This window comes from Triticum aestivum, chromosome 6B (assembly GCF_018294505.1).
Source record: "Triticum aestivum cultivar Chinese Spring chromosome 6B, IWGSC CS RefSeq v2.1, whole genome shotgun sequence".
NCBI classification, from domain to species: Eukaryota; Viridiplantae; Streptophyta; class Magnoliopsida; order Poales; family Poaceae; genus Triticum; species Triticum aestivum.
In genome coordinates, this window is record NC_057810.1 from 648,524,266 (window position 1) to 648,543,315 (window position 19,050).

The window sequence follows — 19,050 nt, forward strand, 5'->3', positions numbered from 1 at the left end:
CTATTGAATAAATACTCGAGTTGTAGAGTCATGTTGTGATGCCATGTTGTATTTGCACATATCGAGCATATTGTGTGTATGTTATTGAAATGCTTGGTATGTGTGGGATTTGACTATCTAGTTGTTTATCCTTAGTAGCCTTTCTTACCGGGAAATGTCTCCTAGTGCTTCCACTGAGCCATGGTAGCTTTCTACTGCTCCGGAACACTTAGGCTGGCCGGCATGTGTCCTTCTTCGTTCTTGTGTCTGTCCCTTCGGGGAAATGTCACGCGATGAATACCGGAGTCATGTTAGCCCGCTACAGCCTGGTTCACTGGGGTCCTGCTAGCCCAGTGCTACAGCCTGGATTCACTCGCTGATGACCGACACGTTCGATGCTGGGTCATGGATGCATGTCCCTGTAAGTTTGTGCCACTTTGAGTTTACGACTAGCCATGTCAGCCCGGACTCCTTATCATATGGATGCTAGCGACACTATCATATACGTGTGCCAAAAGGCGCAAACGGTCCCGGGCAAAGGTAAAGCGAGAACCGTGGGAATACCGTGCGTGAGGCCGCAAAGTGATATGAGGTGTTACATGCTTGATTGATGTGGCATTGAGTCGGGGTCCTGACACCCGCCGCGTGCGGATCCAGGACGCCAGCGTGCCGCCCGCAGCGAGCCACCCCGATGCCCCACGAGCCCGCCACCGCACCCCGCGGCCGCCCAACGCCACCACTCAAAGACGCCGCCCGCGTCGGCGCACCACGAGCAGAGGGAGGAGAAGGGCCCTGTCGCCGCCGCGCCCACCGGGCTTTGTCCGATGGAGCTCGCCGGCGGCGGCGGGGAGGAGGGGAGGAAGGAGGGGTCGGAGAGGAGGGGCGGCTAGGGTTCCCCCCCCCCCCCGGCGCGCGGGCGTGTTGCGGGAGGGGATAGGAGGGGGATTACGTTTGTTCTATGATTTTAAGGGTTTGGGGATCGGTAGACGGAAGTTTGACGACGAGATGGCCAACACAACTAAATTTCGAAAGGAACCGATATGTTTCCGTAGTATTTGGAGGGTACTTCCCCCTTCTCGCCGCACTTTGCTTCTCTGTATGACCCTTGACAATGTGGTCTTTTAGTTGGCGTAAACTTATTTTAGCAACATGGGCCAATGAATCCCATTAGAGGGTGTGATGCAAGCTAAAGTAGTCAGGAATCAGTTGGTGTAGATGAATCAATTCAAAGAAAATAATACAATAAAACATTAATACATGGTCCACATGACAAATATCTGCATATGTATTATGGGATAAAATATAGACATTGTTGAATTTGTTTTAAAGCTTCTATTTTAAAATTGTATTAATCCCAATTAGTTTTGTAACTTGGACAAAATATTGTGCAAAATATACAAACATATCCCAGCTTGCTTCCTTTGTATTTATGATAATTTTGTTTTAGGCAACGTTGTAACAAAGTAAAGAACATCTATAGGACTAGGCGCAAGCGGATGCCAGTGGTAAGAGAAATCGATTAGCATTATTGTTAACAGATGTGAAAATAGACGCGAATTTCAAAACTAACCGATAACTAAATTATTGATTTATATATTTATAAGCTTAGCACTTATAACTGACATTAAGCATCATGGTAAATATGTTTTTTTCTTTAAAACACATTGTAAACGCAGATGCTCATATAAACACACATGTATCCAACTCAGACCGCACACACTACCTCTACCCCTCATCATTGACGGGCACGCCATACTTCTGAAAAAATGAAGTCGAGAAGTCTGAAGTAAATTAAAAAAAACTACTCGTACCAAATACCAAGTCTAGGAGACTAGGACTTGAACTCCCTCAAAAGGAAAAATGCTAAGATGAACAAGTTTCACCGCGAGGAACTTAATCAGTTCGCGTGGCAAAAGATGTTTAGAAGAGGAAGCCAGGAGTATATTCCCTTCTTGTAAAGCTAGGAATGCGTCACAAAGAAACTTCAAAAAACCATGCCCGAAGAAAACAAAACGCTGAGGCCCACGTACGTGTGGGGAGTGTGGATGGCCCATGTACATTTAATGGGAAATACCCAGCGTGGCCACGTCTGCTACGCGAACCGGTGAATGCGCCCGCTCTGACTCGTCACAGCTTGATTGCTCGTGTCTCGCTCTACGCCATGCGAAGTTACGATCCAGACGTACTAGCACCGTCTATCAGTGGTCGGTTGCTGCAGACACGGCCTCTGGATCCTTCTCATTCATTGTGATGCGCCCCACTACTGATCAGGATTCAGTTTAGTGTTTTCTGTTTGGGATAGTCTCAAGCATAGTACTCCTACGATCCAGCTGTACTAGCACCGTCTATCAGTGGTCGGTTGCTGCAGACGCGGTCTCTAGGTCCTTCTCATTCATTGGGATGCGCCCCACTACTAGTCAGCAGGATTCAATTTAGTGTTTTCTGTCTGGGGTAGTCTCAAGCATAGTACTCCTATGATCCAGCCGTACTAGCACCGTCTAATCAGCGGTCGGCTGCTGCAGACGCGGCCTCTGGGTCCTTCTCATTCATTGTGATGCGCCCCACTACTGGTCAGCAGGATTCAATTTAGGGCTCCTTTGATTCAAAGGATGTACACAGCAATTTTGGAGGATCATAATCTTTAGGATTTTTTCCTACATTGACTGTTTGATTCAAAGAATAGAATCCTACAGGAATTTTTCCTAAGGATTTCTTTGTACTATTTCCAATAGGATTTCTAGCATTCACTCAAATCTCTTTGTAGGAATCCTTTGTTTTTCCTATGATGCAATCAAACACCCCAGAATCATATAGCATGTAGATGAGCATGACATTTCAATTCTATGTTTTTCCTATTCCCGCGTTTTCAGAATCCTGTGAATCAAAGAGGCCCTAGTGTTTTCTGTCTGGGGTAGTCTCAAGCATAGTACTCCTACAATCCAGCCGTACTAGCATCGTCTAATCAGCGGTCAGTTGCTGCAGACGCGACCTCTGGGTCTTTCTCATTCATTGTGATGCGCCCCACTATTGGTCAGCGGGATTCAATTTAGTGTTTTCTGTCTGGGGTAGTCTCAAGCATAGTATTCTGGTCATCAGATCCAATCGACTGCAGTACAGAGGCATGCATAGAGTGATTTTAAGAGGAGTTGGTGCATGTCCTACGCCATCAATTTGTTTCGTACATATTGGTCTTAGAAAAATGAAAACTTCATAAACTTTGACCAAGTTTATGTTATATCTATAATCTACCTAATATATCTCATATGAAAATGTATTCTATGATGAATCTAGTGGCACTAATTTGGTATTTTAGATGTTGATAACATTTTTATAAGGACTTTTTTTTGTTCAAGGGAATACTATAGAAATAGTAAATTCATAGGAAATGAAGTGACATGTATCTCAGTTCCTATAGAAAATAAGGTGACATGTATCTCAGTACCTACAGGAAATGATATTGTCATTTCCTGCAGGATAGTGATTTTTTTCATTGGATATGAGCTAATGCCTTTTTTTTTCTTTTAGAATGAGAAGGAAATGAACCACATAGGAATACAAATCCACTCCTGCAAACCAAATGGATCTAAAATATATTTTCCTATAGGAATTCTATCCTATATAATTTGGTTAGAATCCTACAAAATTCGTACAAACTAAAGGAGGCCTAAGCTTGTCAATCTAATGAGTACTACTCTCATGTCACCCTCTATGTAGCCCCGTTGCTCTCTCGCCGTCTCACGTCCGTTGTGCACCTCGCAAAGACACACCACCCAATTCATATCAGAATGGTTTGATGCCAAATTGCCAACACCATTGCCTCTTCTGATCTCCTCCTCGTCTCAACACCACCACCATTACACACCTTCTCTTCATCATAGGCTTATGCTCTCGTCTCTTCATCCACATCCACGCTCTCTGGCCAGAGGCCACGCGGCTAGCCTCCATTCCTAATTCAAGTGTGGGTAACTCCACTTCTACCAAAATGGATATAGTGTCCAAGGCTTAACTCTAAAATGCCTAAACTGTGTGCATTTTAAAATTTTGCCTCGGAACACATGGAGGCTATCTTTAAGTTTTGCCTTCAAATGCAAACTGTTGGAGGCTTTTTTCATGTTTTGCATCCAGATTATTTTAAGGCGGTTTGGAAAGAGGGAAAATCGAAATCTTTGTGGAACGGGTCAAGCCGCCGGGCGGGGAAAGGGACGGCGCAGTTGGACGGAGGGGCGCCACCAACCGCGGAATCGAGATTTACCGCCGAACTTCGAGGGTGGAAAGGAAATGGTGGGCGAGAGGGGGAGAGCGGGTTCAGACTTGGGGAGGAGACGACGGCCGTTGGGGATATTTCGCCGCTGGTGCGGTGATGTGATGGTGAGAGTGGATTTTTCACCGTGTCTCTGGACTAGAGTGGACTAGTGGTAACAAGTTAATTAACGGCTAAAGGAAAATTCTTCAGCCGTAGCGCTCCCTGCTTCCTGCTTTACAAGACCATGAATTTTGGTTCAAATCAAACATTTTATGTTTGAGCAAAAAAAAATTACGATGAAGCAGGAAAAGGGAGTGCTTCCCCCGACTAGAGTGGACTAGTGGTAACAAGTCTTCACCACGCGTTTTCAGTGGGAGGAGATGTTTCCGTCAACAACGAGACACCTACGATGACTTCGTGAATCTCAAGATGATATGTCAGCGCAGTCTCTTAAAGATGCTCATAGGGGTAGGATGTGCGTGTGTGTTCATAAGGATAAATATGTATGAGAGCTTGCGGCTGAAAAAAACATTGCCACTCCTGATTTCCTCCTCATCTCAACACCACCACCATTACACACCTTCTCTCCATCATAGGCTCATGGTCTCAACTCTTCATCCACATCCAGGCTCTCTCCCAGGCTACGCGACTAGCCTCCATTCCTAATTTATGTGTGGGTAACGCCACTTCTATCAAAATGGATAGTGTCCACCTTTAAAACGCCTAAGAGCATCTACAGCCGGACTTGGCAAATTCAACCCCTCAAAAGTTCGCGGATGCGTCTCATATTTTCATCCCGGTATCCACATATCTCAAATTCGAAATCTCAAATCCATGCAAATACATGCACGTCGATCATACAAGACAATGTTGCACGTAAATAGCAAATGTTGGTACGAAGCATACATAGCGTTTACATAAAAATTATTTTATGTGGCAAACTCAAGCATTGTCTCCTTGGTTGCCATTTTGGGTCCACATGTGCTTCACAAGATCATTGAGTAGTTGCGTGTGCACCTACTGATCTTGAAGATTCTGATGCATCTGCAGAAAGTTCATCAGCTGAGCCGCATCTTGATCTTTCGGGATTTCAACTTGTTCTCCAGGTGCTTCGAAATCAAGGGTTTGGGGTACACCATCACCATCATGCTCGACAATCATATTGTGTAGAATATCACAACGTGTCATCAGCTGCCACAAAGTTCTGATTCCCACATCATTGCAGCGCTCCGCACAATTCCCTAATGAGCTTGAAGCACACCAAATGCCCTCTCCACATCCTTCCTAGCCGCTTCCTGCATTGTTACAAAGTGCCTTTGTTTATTGCCACGCGGCTCCGAATGGTCTTCACAAACGCCGTTCACTGAGGATAGATACCATCGGCAAGATAGTACCCCATGTTGTAGTCTCGGCCGTTGACGGTGTAGTTGCACGACGTTGATTCCCCATTGCAAAGCCTCCTGAACACCGGAGATCGTTGAAGCACGTTGATGTCAATGTGAGAACCCGGCATTTCAAAGAAAGCATGCCAAATCCATAAGTCTTGTGATGCCGCCACTTTTAGTATGATGGTGGCCTCTCTGGTGTGACCTTGATACATTCCCCGTAGACCTTTAGGACAATTCTTCCATTGCCAATGCATGCAATTAATTGATCCGAGCATTTCTGGGAACCCCATTGCCTCTCCAATAGCGAACAACTTCTCTATGTCCTGCGCATTTGGTTCTCTGAGATACTCAGGTCCAAACACCTCCACCACGGCGCAGGCAAATTTGACAGTAGTTTTCAGGCACATGCTCTCCCGCATCCTGACCATCTCACCAGTGACATCTGCGACAGTACCAAGTGCAAGCATCCTCAGAGCAGCCGTGCACTTCTGCTTGACCGAGTTTGCCGCAGCAATCCCTTGTGAGCTTGAAGTAGTCGTCGTGTGCCTCCACTCCCTCCATAATGCGCACAAACAATGGTTTTCGCATGTGAAAACGGCGGTGAAACCATGGATCATCCAGGAAAGTAGGTTTGGGAGCAAAGTAGTCCTTGTGCAGTAACTTTGCTCCGGACACCTTGTCCCGGTTGATCACTCTTCTCCCTATGATTGAGCCCTTAAAGTTGAAAATATACTCCACTTGCCGGTCCATTTCCTCTTGCATGCTCATGACCATAATCATGTCCACTTCTTCATTCGAATCTGACGAATTGAAGAACTCATCTTGAATCCTTTGGTCAAGCCCCATTGGTCCATACTCCTCACCCGACGAAGCATCGGAATCCATCATTTTACCTAACAAAATCACAAAAAATCTGATCGGACAATGTGTCGAACACATCAAGCCCATGGCGGAGCAAGAGAGTTACCGGACATACATGATGGCGTCCGGGACGGTGACGACGTCCCTCGCGGCGAGGACGGGGGGGCTCTTCCAAAGCTGGCGGCGGAGAGCCTGGGAACGGCTGTGGAGCGAGCGCGGCGGCGGAGCGCGAGACGGACGACGCGGAGGAGTAAGAAGAGAGGAGATAGCAAATTGATCCGGCTGGTCTTCCGGGTGGATTTGGTGCAATTTGGGGTGGGGTCGAGTTGTCGGGTCTGACGTGGCGGGCGCGCCCGGACGCCCTCATATATCGCCCCATATTTGGGCTGGATATGGGGGGTGCCGGTTAGCCCGGGCGTTTGAGGCGTCCGTCTGGGTCGAAAAAACATGACCGGGCGGCCCGCCCGGTCGTGTGAGCCGGATTTGAGGCGCCCGACTGTATATGCTCTAAAGTGTGTGCATTTTAAATTTTTTCCTCGGAACACATGGAGGTGATCTTTAAGTTTTGCCTTCAAATGCAAACTGTTGGAGGCTTTTTTCATGTTTTGCATCCAGATACACATTATTTTAAGGCGTTTTGGAAAAAACCCGACGACCCTTTAACAATGAGTCCTGCCTGATGGTGTGATATACTAAGAGATACTAGTAAAACGCCCGTGCGTTGCTACGGGCTATACTGTATATAAATGAATCAGACAAATTATTGATATTGAAGCTTATTTCTCTCTCATACACCAACCTCAAGGTCGACGGCAGGTTCCCGCGATCTAGTGTAGCAACATAAAAACTCCACCCCATGACACACTCTTATGTTTTTCTGTCGGACCCTCCCCTTCCGCTCGGTTTTCGCCGTAGTGAGACATTTCTTGCTGGAGCCCTCTCCTCTAAAATAGGATGACGCCCACCTCACCTTCGCCATCGCGGCCTCTCTCCTTCACATCATACTTCCCCATGGAGGGATTGCATTTAGACGTCAAAAAAAATCGATGGTGAGGGAGTCATGGAGGAGGGGTAGAGAACGAACCGGTGAAAGCCAAAAAAATCTGCGTACAATGTTCGCTCCACTGGGTCATAGAGGAGTCCCCCTGGTAGAAGAGTTTGGGGAGAAGAGGACGGCAACGTGAGGACACGTCGGGAGGATCGCAAGGAAGGCACGCTGGTAGAGGAGATCAGGGAGAAGAGGACGGCAGCGCGAGGACATCGGGATTATCGTGAGGAGGGCAGGCGATGGGAGGATTGCGTTCACATACACGTTAATGGGCCAGCCCAATGCTGTGATGTGATGATGTCAAAGGTGGGCGAAAGATAGGAGTGGTGGGATGAGGTGGAGTGAGACGAGGCTACCAACTAAGACATTAGTAGTAGAGATTACTGAGAGTTGGTATAACATACATAATCCTTATGGAAAATGTTAGGTTGAATCTTTGAGTAAGTGAACTTTGTAAACTCCATTGTAGACCATGCATACACATTATTCTCCAGAAGAACTGGTGCAGATTATTTGAAGGAGCTTGATATCCCATAGACCATAGTCCTCGTGTAGTCTTGCATTGAAAGATATAGGTATGTAAGACAGTTAGCTTGGAATGAAATAGATAATTAAATGGAAAAAAAGAAGAACTGAAATGAGGTAGAACTTCCAGTAGGGTCACATTTCATTACTCAGACTAACCAAAAGTTTCAGAACCGAGTTCTTGAAGCTCTTTGTCTTTGAGGTCATCATTCTTTATAATCTAAAACGTGAACATTTGGTTGGTAAAGAACAGTACGTGTTAAATATGACATGTTATAGCAAGCCTAATATCAGGACCACCTCTCATGGGCACAATCAACTCCCTAAAGCCTATTTTTTTTATCAGATGCATAATGCACATCACTTACTGAGAAAGATTTTAGCCTCTTCAACATAACAATCGACATCCCTTGCCAAAGCTCATACCAAAATAACTGCATGTGTAATCATTCTACCCTTTGATTAATAGACTGAAAATAAGTACACAAAAGATAGGAGCTACTCACATTCAAACTTCTGCCACAAGCTCGTTCATGGTCATGCCCCTTCAACATGCACACATAGTGCGTAAAAAAATAATAGAATGCCTCAAATTGGCATTGATAAAACAAATCCAGATTGCATTATTCATTGAAATGATAAAAAATGAAAACATCTCAAACCAATATGTATGTAGAACCTGAAATTATATCTTGTGTATCAAAACGACTATACAACCTTCCAAAAAGCGAAGGAGGACCATACATAATACAATACTCCTTTCCAGCACTTTATGTCGCCCGCCTCCCAATGCATCCCTGGTCGTCTCCATGGCCTACAGGAGGCGCTTCACCTACAACAGAATTTCGAGATAGGAATCCCTTCTTCACCTACAGCAAAATTTCGAGATCCCAATACTATCAGGCTAATACAAAGATCCATGAGAAGTGTGAATGCACCAACGTCTCCGGGTATGCATGGACCGTATGGGTAACTGATTTGGGAAACGTAGGCAGCGATGCTGGCATGGCCGACGGCACATGATGTATCTATAGTGAGACCGGCGGCGGCCAGCAGCACCGTGGCGGCCCAATTCGATAAGCCCGGCGGTCGAGTACCTGGAAGGCCAGTAGCCCACGCCCACGACGTTGGCAAAGTAGCTCGGGATGGCAGCGGCGAATCGCTGGGTCACCCGTGTCAGTGACCTCGAGGCGCCGTTGGCGCGAAGGGGAGCATGTTTCCACTGTCGCAAATCTCCCATGCGACATCAATGGTCGACAGCATCGGTCTCTCTCGATGGACCGGATCTTCCCTGTCGCGGTATTCGGGGGAGAGGGGGTAGGTAGTGCCAAACAGCGAAGGGAGAGGCTTGACCTGGCAGGTTCTTGAGCGGTTTGACAGTTCTTTTTTTTCAAGGATAGTTGAATGCCCTTGCGTTGCTATGGGACATCCAAGATATATATGTATATTGATCAATAACCAGAAGGTTATTAATTCTACTTCACAAACTTCGACAATGCATGCACATTTTAATTTTCGATCAAAAAACAAAGGTAACAAACTCCTATAACAGTGGATAAAATACAAGAAATCAGTCTAACTGAAAATACCACGTCTACCTTAGAATGTCTATAATATCAATTAAGAAGTCTGCTACAAAACTTACTAACAGGTGGAAAAGGGGCAGCTGAATCCTCCAGTGCATAGTAGTACAAAAAAAGGTGAAAAACAAGTGAACTGTGACACAATGTAACAGCTGAATCAACAAGGACATGTTAGAATGCAAACATATTGGAGATGAGAATTCCATTGACCTCTTGTTGGACTCTTCAAATCAGATCACTGATGATGCTTCCAGTAGCGATGCTTCCCCACGGCAAGGCATCTTTCTGGCTATTGTAGCTCTGGAGGATTATGCCATCAGTAGATAATCTACCAGGACCTAAGGCTTCTCCATCTGGCCACGGCTGCAGCCGCGTCCACATCACCGTGGATGCTCCGCCATATCCGCCTGGACGAGCGCAGGCTCTTCATCACCAACCTCTTGTTTAGCCATGATGCCACAGTGGCCACCAGGCGGCTTGAAGCCACAAACGACATGCTTCAGCACACATCACGATGTTGGGGGCCACACCCGACAGGGACACCATGCAACGCGTCATGGCGGCGTTCATGGAGGCGTTGGCGCGATGCTAGCTCCAGGCATGGGCTGGCCTGTGCAGGGCACTGCTCCTACCCCGTGCGGCGCCCACGCCACCATCGCACCCTATACCATGCAATCAAATTGGCAGATAGAGTGCAAAATAATGGAACAAAATTGACAGAAAGATGAACAATGTGCAAGTAGCAACCTCAAAATACGAGGACTACTCGTTTTGAAGTTTCAGAAGAGTTGATCTCAGAAAACTTCAATTGAACGCAAGGCCGAGTAGCAATGTACCCGGATCAACTGCCTGATTTTTAGATGGTGTAGCTGGCAAATCTTCAAATCTAGTCCCCAAGAAGAAAATCAAGAGCCGATCATGAAGTTAATATACAGAGCTTCCAGAAATCACACATTCACCTACATCCAAAATGAAGCCTCCACCTGCCAAATGTCCCAAAGGCAGTATGTAAGGCAGCGGAATGGATGATCAAATCGTAAAACACAATCTAGTATTTACCAGCGATTCAGTATCCTGCACGTTGGACTGGATCTCAGAGAGCCTCTGCTTCATATTGTCTGCTTAGATCTCACCATGTAAGACGAAACCAACAACAGCGAATAGAAATAGGCACGGGAAGAGAGGGTGGCGATCTTGGCGAAGACCTCGCAGACGCAGAGTCGCAGTACTGGCGCTCGTAGCCCTGGAACACCTCGCTGCTTATGATTGCTCCTCTTGATCGCCTTTCATGGCATGTATTAAATATAAATGGTAGCTAACCAGACCTGGCCGCTGCCACCGCCGAGAGGAGGTTGAGTAGTCAGCCGTTTGCGTAGGTGAAATCTGCTATGTACGTCCTTGATCCATCACCCGCCGTCCAGGATCGACCCATGCACTTGAGACAATACTGGGCGCGCATCGAAGCAGACTTCATGGCTATGTCCCGGATCCACCGCCCTGTGTCCTGCTTGACCCATCCACAGGAATTAACACCAAACGCACCGGCTCATCGTCGATGCCGACGAGCTGTTTCATTGCGAGGTCAAGGGGGACCACGGAAGGGCCGCACTGGTGCCTGTGCTACGCGCTACTCGCTAGCGGCGTCAACTGGGAAGGGACGGCTAGGGTTTGAACAGGGAGGAGGAGACACGGCTTGCATGAATTTTTCGTTGCTTGCGTGCATGGGTGTGACGTTTTTGCTGGTTCTTTCACCGGATCGCATGGGGGTGGGACCATGTAATTAAGAAGAACGAATCACGTTTGGGGTGGAACGTACGCAGGGAAAACCAACAGCGCACGGGAGGGAGGCTCGACGAAGGGTTCGACGACGTAAGACGGGAAACGGAACGCTGCGTTTCTTTTAGATATTATTATTATTATATTATATTAATTATTATTATTAGAGAATTAGAGATGAGATTAGAGATTATTTGTTTCCTGAAAATCTATTATTTGTTTCCTAAAGCAAATTGCATTAATGAGAGAGATCCGTTGATTTGGCTAAGGTAGGAAAGAATCTATTATTTGTTTGCTAAAGCAAATTGCATTAATGGGAGAGATCCGTTGATTTGGCTAAGGTAGGAAAGAATCTATTATTTGTTTCCTAAAGAAAATTGCATTAATGAGAGAGATTTGTTGATTTGGCTAAGGTAAGAAATAATCTATTATTTGTTTGCTAAAGCAAATTGCATTAATGGGAGAGATCCGTTGATTTCGCTAAGGTAGAAAAGAATCTACTATTTGTTTCCTAAAGCAAATTGCATTAATGAGAGAGATTCATTGATTTGGCTAAGGTAGGAAAGATAGATCCGTGATCTTTTGTCATTAGGAAAGTGTTGAAAATAAACCATACCGGACTACCAACTCCTCCATTAGGTTTTTTTTTCGCTGGTTAATTTTCGTAGGTTTTTTTTGCTGAATTGTCTTGGGTGCGATCGGAGGTTAGGCCCTGGAATGCGTGAGGGCGGGTGGGGGCTTCGGTACGCGGTTTTTGCGGTTCGTGGCGGCTTAGTATGAGGTGGGACGAGGTACCAAAATATACCATGGGAGGTGGGACGAAAAAAAAATCTGGAAGCGAGACTACCAACTGCTCCATTAGGAGTAGAGATAAAATAACCAACTTCCTGTAACAGGGGAGTAATAATTACCAATCAACGCAACCCACCTCACTACCTCAGCCCAGTTGGTAAAACTCCTGTAAACACTCTGTTGCTGTAGCATTGCCCTTAATCCACGCAGAGACTCTAGCATAGTTGCCTAAAAAAAGGAAAAAAAAGGCACTAGCATTGTTGCACGTACGACCAGCTTCTGCAAGTGCCGCATGCTACCATTAATCCACTCATAGACTAGCATTGTTGCATGCATGCAGCCTAAATAAGTGTAGCGACCCGACCCGAATGGGTCAAGTCTCTGTGCTTGCGTGTCATTCCTGGATCGGTATGCTGACACACACAGTACTCGAGGATTTATAACAGAGGTAAATCACATGTATAAAGTAGCGTAAATACTATTACCTCAATCCAAAATAGCGGAAGCAACAAGGTTGTGGATTCCCATCAACACCAACGGCAAAGTTGAGTATAGGAAATCGTAACCCTAACGTATCACTTACTCGTCGTAAGATCCTGCAACATGAGACGTTGCAGCCATAGAGGGTCAGTACATTGAATGTACTGGCAAATTCACACCATAGAGCAAAAGATGAATAATGGCTATCTTTACATGCATATTTGGATGGTGGAAAAGCTCTATGGTTACAGTTTTGCGTAAAACCAATTTTTACCTACTGCAAAGGAATAAATTTATTTAACTATCATGGTGGTTGTTAAACATTGAGAATGGTTGACAGCATTCTCAATCCCAATTAAAAGTACTCATTAACATCCCAACAATATTAATTCAGAAGTAACATGATGAGATTCACAGGAAAATCAAGTACTAGATACTCAAGATGTCCATAACCGGGGACACAGCTAATCATGATTAGTTTGTACACTCTGCAGAGGTTTGCGCACTTTTCCCCACATGAATCGATCTCCTCCGTTTGGTTTCTCGCACTACATGGTGTTTGAGAAACAGATGACCGAGACATAGTCTTTCAGAAGCGCTTGCACCTTACGTAGAGGGTAGACCGTACCAACCTACATCCCCTACATCTGCTAGTCTACCCAGTAAGAGTTCACACAACTTTGTCAACTATGCTAGAGCCCATAATAGCATGTGGCTGCACACGGAAGTTTCTAGTTTGAATAATCTCATGATCCCTTTGAGCCTGGGTGGCGGTCCGAAAAAAAACAGGCAAGTCCTGGAAACCCAGGTGCCTAGACATGCAAGTCCTGGAGTAACCAGGTGCCTCAATCCATCCAGATGTGTATTAAAGTTGCCACCTTAAATAAACCATTAATTAACAAACTCACATCTGTCAATGGAAAATCCACTCACTCAATCCACGTCTACTTGCATAGCATGGCATAATAAGCAAACGTAGAAGTAACTCCAGGGGTTTGAAAATAAAACAGGTAATAGGTACGACCTCAACTACTTCCCATAACCCACAATTTAATTAAATCCTAATCATGCAATGTTTGAGGATAGATCTAATGCATAAAAACTGGGTATGAGAAAAGGTATGATCAAAGTGTGAACTTGCCTGCAATGTGGATGAAGGTGATTCGCACCCAAAACTCTTGATAGTTCTACTCGTCACACTCCGGTCAATCTATCGTAAGCAAACAATAGTAACCACACATAAGCAATCACTCAAAAGATCGGAAAGAACGAAGAGAACAACTCGGAAAACATCAAAACCAAGAAAATAACTCTTGCAGCATAAAACAGTTTCTAACAGTACCAAAATTATGTAAATTTGGCCTTATCCGAAAGTTTAGGTCAAGAGCTTCGAGTTGCAAAAAAAATCACTCAAATCGGAGTTATAAAACTCAAGTTACGATCAAACGAAGTTCAAATACAAAACTATTTGAATTCAAATTTTAAACTTTCAAAACCATGTTTAAGTTGTTTTACTGGACAGAGGAGATCATAACGAAGAAGTGGGCGTTGGTTTCATTGGATTTGGATAAACGAGCAAAAGTTGTGGTCGTTTGAAGATTAGGGACTAATCTATGAATAAAATATTCACAGATGGGTCCCTGGCCGAAATAACAGAAAAAGAAAAGAACTAAATAATGAACGTTTGTTTATAAGATATAAACAGTGGACGTTCGCTGTTTAATAAAACCATAAGAAAACAGATCTAGTCTAGGGTTTAAAAAAACAACTTAAAAGAAAAACCGGATCGGTTTTCTCGGGTTATACCGGTTCGGGTGAGATGAACCGCCGGCGACGGCGACTTTTCTCCGGTGAAGCGGGGCAGTGGCGACGGCGAGCTCCGGCGTGGCGCGGCTTCGCGACGAGGGGCGAGGGCGGCGAGGTGGCGGAGGTGGCGCGGGCGGAGTGCGGCGGCGGCGGTGGTGCAGAGCAGCGGCGGCGGCGGCGGTTGATGACGGCGGCGGCGGCTGCGGGCTCCGGCGAGATGCGGGAGGAGGCGGCGGCGCGAGCAGAGAGGAAACGGGGTCGGGGCCGCTATTTAAGGAGGGGAGAGGAGGAGTAAGGCGTGGAGGAGGGGCAAGGCAAGGCGGCGCGGGAGGCGGACTCCGGGAAGGAGACGGCGGCGGCAGCGGACTCGTGCGGGGTTTGGTCTCCCGCAGGAGATCGGGGACGACCCGGGGTGGGTCGGCGCGGCGCTGGGCCGGCTGGGCTTCGGCCCAGTCGGACCGAAGAGTTTTTTTAACAAATTCTAAGAAAATAAAATAAAACCAAAATAAATAAATAAATACTATAGGCATATAATATATCAAAATTTTCAGAATTTTTTTTTACGACTTGAACATTTTTGTAAAGTCAAATAAAATACACACAAATTCAAATAAAGCAAAGAGTGCTTCTGCCCCAATAAAATCCAACAAAAGTTATTTTAAAAAATACCAAAATGATTTCAAATTTATTTCTCTCCAATTTTCTATTGTAGGGAATCATGTTACCCTATTTTCCATATATTTTATTTTTGGAGAAAAATAATTTGAATAAAACTCAAATAACTCCAAATTGAAAATAAATTCAAAAGAACTTTGAATTTATTTGTTTGAAACTCCCAACTCATATTTCATATGTTTTGAAGAAGTCATTTTATCTTCGCTCGTGAAAATCATTGAGTTGCTTGAAATTTATGAATCGAAATATTTCCAAATGAAATTCAAATATTTTCAAATACCCTTTCATTTAATTAAATGGAAGAAGTCATATCATCTTCGCTCAAGGGTTTTGTATTTGAAAAAAAATTGAATTCATGAAGATCAGAAAAGAAAATGAAAGTTTGGGAAAGTCCTTTTATTCCCTCTCATTTAACTTTCAAAAAGTTTTAAATTCACTCACTTTCAGTCAATCAATCAATCAAAACTATCTATTTATTATAACATTCCAAAATTTAGAATTTTGGGATGTTACAATAAGGCACCATCCTGGAGCTGACGAGCTTCTGATGGTCTCGGAGTTTAGCAAACTAAAGTACTCCAGTACCAAGCTAATAGTAACGTTTTTTTGAGCTGTCGTTGGAATGGGATACCGGATGAGAAATGAAAGGTGGATCCTGGTGTGGTGTAGACGTGTAGTACGGCAGTGGGTACCCAATGTTTAGTCAGCTCCGTCGCCGGCATGCTGCACGCCGCAGGCATAGTTGGCGCCGTCTCCAGGTAGTCAATCGAGGAGCGCACCAGCTCGTCGTCCAGCCCGCGGACGACGTCCCTGATCCGTCCGGCGACGGAGGCCAGCGGCGCCTGGTCCTTCGAGCCGTCCGTGGCGACGACGTCCCGCACCTTGCAGGCGGTGCCCACCATGATTATCCCGTTGCCGAAGTAGCGTGCCGGGAGCGACGGCCTTAGGCTGCGCCGGAAGTTAGCCGGGAAGCTGAACCGCGTCTCGGCGTCCGTCGGTAGCCGCCGAGCGGCGCACAGGCAGCGCCACACGTGGGCGCTGAGGGCGCAGTATTAGCAACAAGCCATGCCCATGTGTGTGCGTGCGTTGTGTGTGCTCATGGCATGCGTGCGTGTCGCTGGGTAGGCGTGAGAGCCGGTGCTAGCTAGCCAGGCCAAACTTGGTGGCTGCTAGGCGTGGTTGTTAGCGCATGCATGCAGGAGGTAGTTAGCGGGTTTGTTGCCAGCGACCATGGTGAGCGCGTCGTGCGCGTGGCCGAGGTAACGTGGGAGCTCCGCTGCCGTGGGACTACAAAAGGCCTGGCCTCGAGTGTGTGTTGTACCAGGGAGTTGAGTTGTAAGCCATGTAGCTGGGACACTGAGTACGTGCTCAGGGAAGAAAGAATACGCCGTTTGTGCGGCGGGGCGGAGTTCGTGCTCCGGGCAAAAATCTCTGTCCATCTCCCTTTCTCGTTGGTTCGTGGCCACGGCAACAACAATTGGTATCAGAGCCACAGGTTTGGGCGGCGGCCCTGGCGTGCGGCCGCGTCCGCGGCGCGGACGGCGAGCGCGGCGGAGATGGAGGCTATGGCGGTGGCGTCCGCGGCAAGCGCGCCGGACATGGACGCGTTGGCTGCGATGCGCGGCCATGCACGGTGATGCCGTGCGCGCAACGAGCAGCGGCGATCGCGGAGACGAGGAGGTCGCGGAGGACTTGCGTGGTGGCGTAGACGCCGCGGCGGCTCAGCGCGACGACCGTGGAGGTGCTGCGCTGCGGTTGCAGGCGCATCGGTGCAGGGCAATAAGCGCGGCGGCGAGCCGGGCGCGACCGGTGCGTGTTATGGGTGCGCACGGGACGCGTCGGGCGCGTCGGGACCGCGGGCGCGAATACGGGCGTGCAGGGCGTGGCTCGGCGAGGAGAAGACCGAGCTCCTGGGCACGCTGGATCGACCGCGTTGATCGCGTTGGTGCGTGATCAAGGCCGCGAGCTGGGGCGTGTGGAGCACGGGATCGATCGTCGAGGAGGTGATCGCGTTGCCGCACTGGAGACGGACGCGTCATTTGCGTCCGAGCGCGACGGGTGCGCCGGCCGGGGAGTGCGTGGCGGGACGAAGGCAGCGAAGGACTGACCGCGTCGGGGCGCTGGACTCGGGCCGTGGCGACTGCGTGCGTGCGCGTCGTGTACACGAGCCTGGGAGCGCGTGACGTGGGGTGCTGCGCGGCAGATGCCGCAGCGGTGCGGTGCGACGGCCATGGCGTGAGTCGACGATGAGCCTGACATGTGCAAGGTCATGGCTTGGGGCGTGAATATTAGCAACAAGCCATGCTCATGTGTGTGCGTGCGTTGTGCGTGCTCATGGCATGCGTGCGTGTCGCTGGGTAGGCGTGAGAGCCGGTGCTAGCTAGCCAGGTCGAACTTGGTGGCTGCTAGGCGTGGTTGTTAGCGCATGCATGCAGGAGGTAGTTAGCGGGTTTGTTGCCAGCGACCATGGTGAGCGCGTCGTGCGCGTGGCCGAGGTAACGTGGGAGTTGCGCTGCCGTGGGACTGCAAAAGGCCTGGCCTCGAGTGTGTCTTGTACCAGGGAGTTGAGTTGTAAGCCATGTAGCTTGGACATTGAGTACGTGCTCAGGGAAGAAAGAATACGCCGTTTGTGCGGCGGGGCGGAGTTCGTGCTCCGGGCAAAAATCTCTGTCCATCTCCCTTTCTCGTTGGTTCGTGGCCACGGCAACAACACGCAGAACGTGCTCGCGCCACCGCAGGCACGCTTCAGAGCGGTGACCTGGTCGTTGGACAGAACAAAAATCTCGTTGACGGCAGGCCCAGATGGCTCCGGCACGGGTATGTTTGGGTCGTTTTTGAGGGGCAAGAACACGGAGAGAGCGTCGGGGTTGACGACGCGTGGCGGGGAGCGTGCGCGAATGAGGGTACGGTCGTGGCATGGCAGCTCCAGCGCTGTCGCGGCTGCTCCAGCGCCGTCGCCGGCCCCGTCTCTGGAGAAGGCGGACCACGTCTGGAAGAAGTGGAACGCGCTTAGGGCATCGATGACGACGTGGTGCAGCGCGGTGCCTAGGGCCACCCCACCGCACTTGAAGAAGGTCACCTGGACGGCGAGTATGACATCGTCGATGTCCCTGGGGATGAAGAGCCTCCTCAGCTCAGGCGACGGCTGGCGAGCGCTGAAGTCGGCGGTGGCGAGTTCTGAGCGAGCAACCACGAAGCGCGCACCTTGTCCAGTGCAGTCGATCTCTGGCCGGCCATCACCATCAACGCCCAGACGGCCGGCGAGAGGGTAGAACGGGACCAGGGCCTTGGCCATCGCGGCCTTCAGCCTGGCCACCTCGAAGAAGCCGTCGTCGGAGACTGAGGCGGAGCGGTAGAAGTAGACTATCGGGGTGTGGCCCCTGTTGACCATCATGAGGTCAAGCGGGGAGAGCCAGAGTCTGCACCTGGGCGTCTCCTCGCTGGGCGTCACCATGCAGCACTCCACCACCTTCACCTCCTCCACCATGCAGGACCGACTAAGTTTTTTTTACCGGAGGCGGGATGTACCGGAGCCGCATCCGCCGTTGGTCATTTTCGTCAAGATCTGTGCGACCCGAGTCCGTATAAGTTAGTGAACGAAGCGGCACCTTTATACAATTGTAATACAACTCTCCAGGCTGTGACACTGCATGTCTTTTCAGGCTTTTCACATAGGAGAGAGAGTTAGAGTGGAGATGGACGACGCATGCATGCAGCCTCTCTTTCCATACACTCACATGGATTAATTTTCATCCTCATATTTTTGAATACTTGATACGTTTTGAACCAAATATTCATTTTTGAAACTTTTTATATATTCGAGTCTAGGACGATAAGACCTTTCAAACAAGACCAATCTTGAATGCATTTTGACTAGTTTGAATTTTATGTATC

General features: G+C 48.0%; 1 protein-coding gene across 1 annotated transcript; it reads right to left on the reverse strand.

Moving 5' to 3' along the window:
* Positions 1-1,704: 1,704 nt before the first annotated feature.
* Positions 1,705-18,643, reverse strand: LOC123139504 (putrescine hydroxycinnamoyltransferase 1-like). The gene is made up of 6 exons (XM_044559289.1): positions 17,862-18,643; positions 15,849-16,194; positions 8,204-8,264; positions 6,218-6,503; positions 5,904-6,165; positions 1,705-1,737 (listed from the first exon to the last, which is right to left on the reverse strand). The coding sequence occupies exons 1-6, from the start codon at positions 18,641-18,643 to the stop codon at positions 1,705-1,707; spliced, it is 1,770 nt and encodes a 589-aa protein (XP_044415224.1).
* Positions 18,644-19,050: the final 407 nt, after the last annotated feature.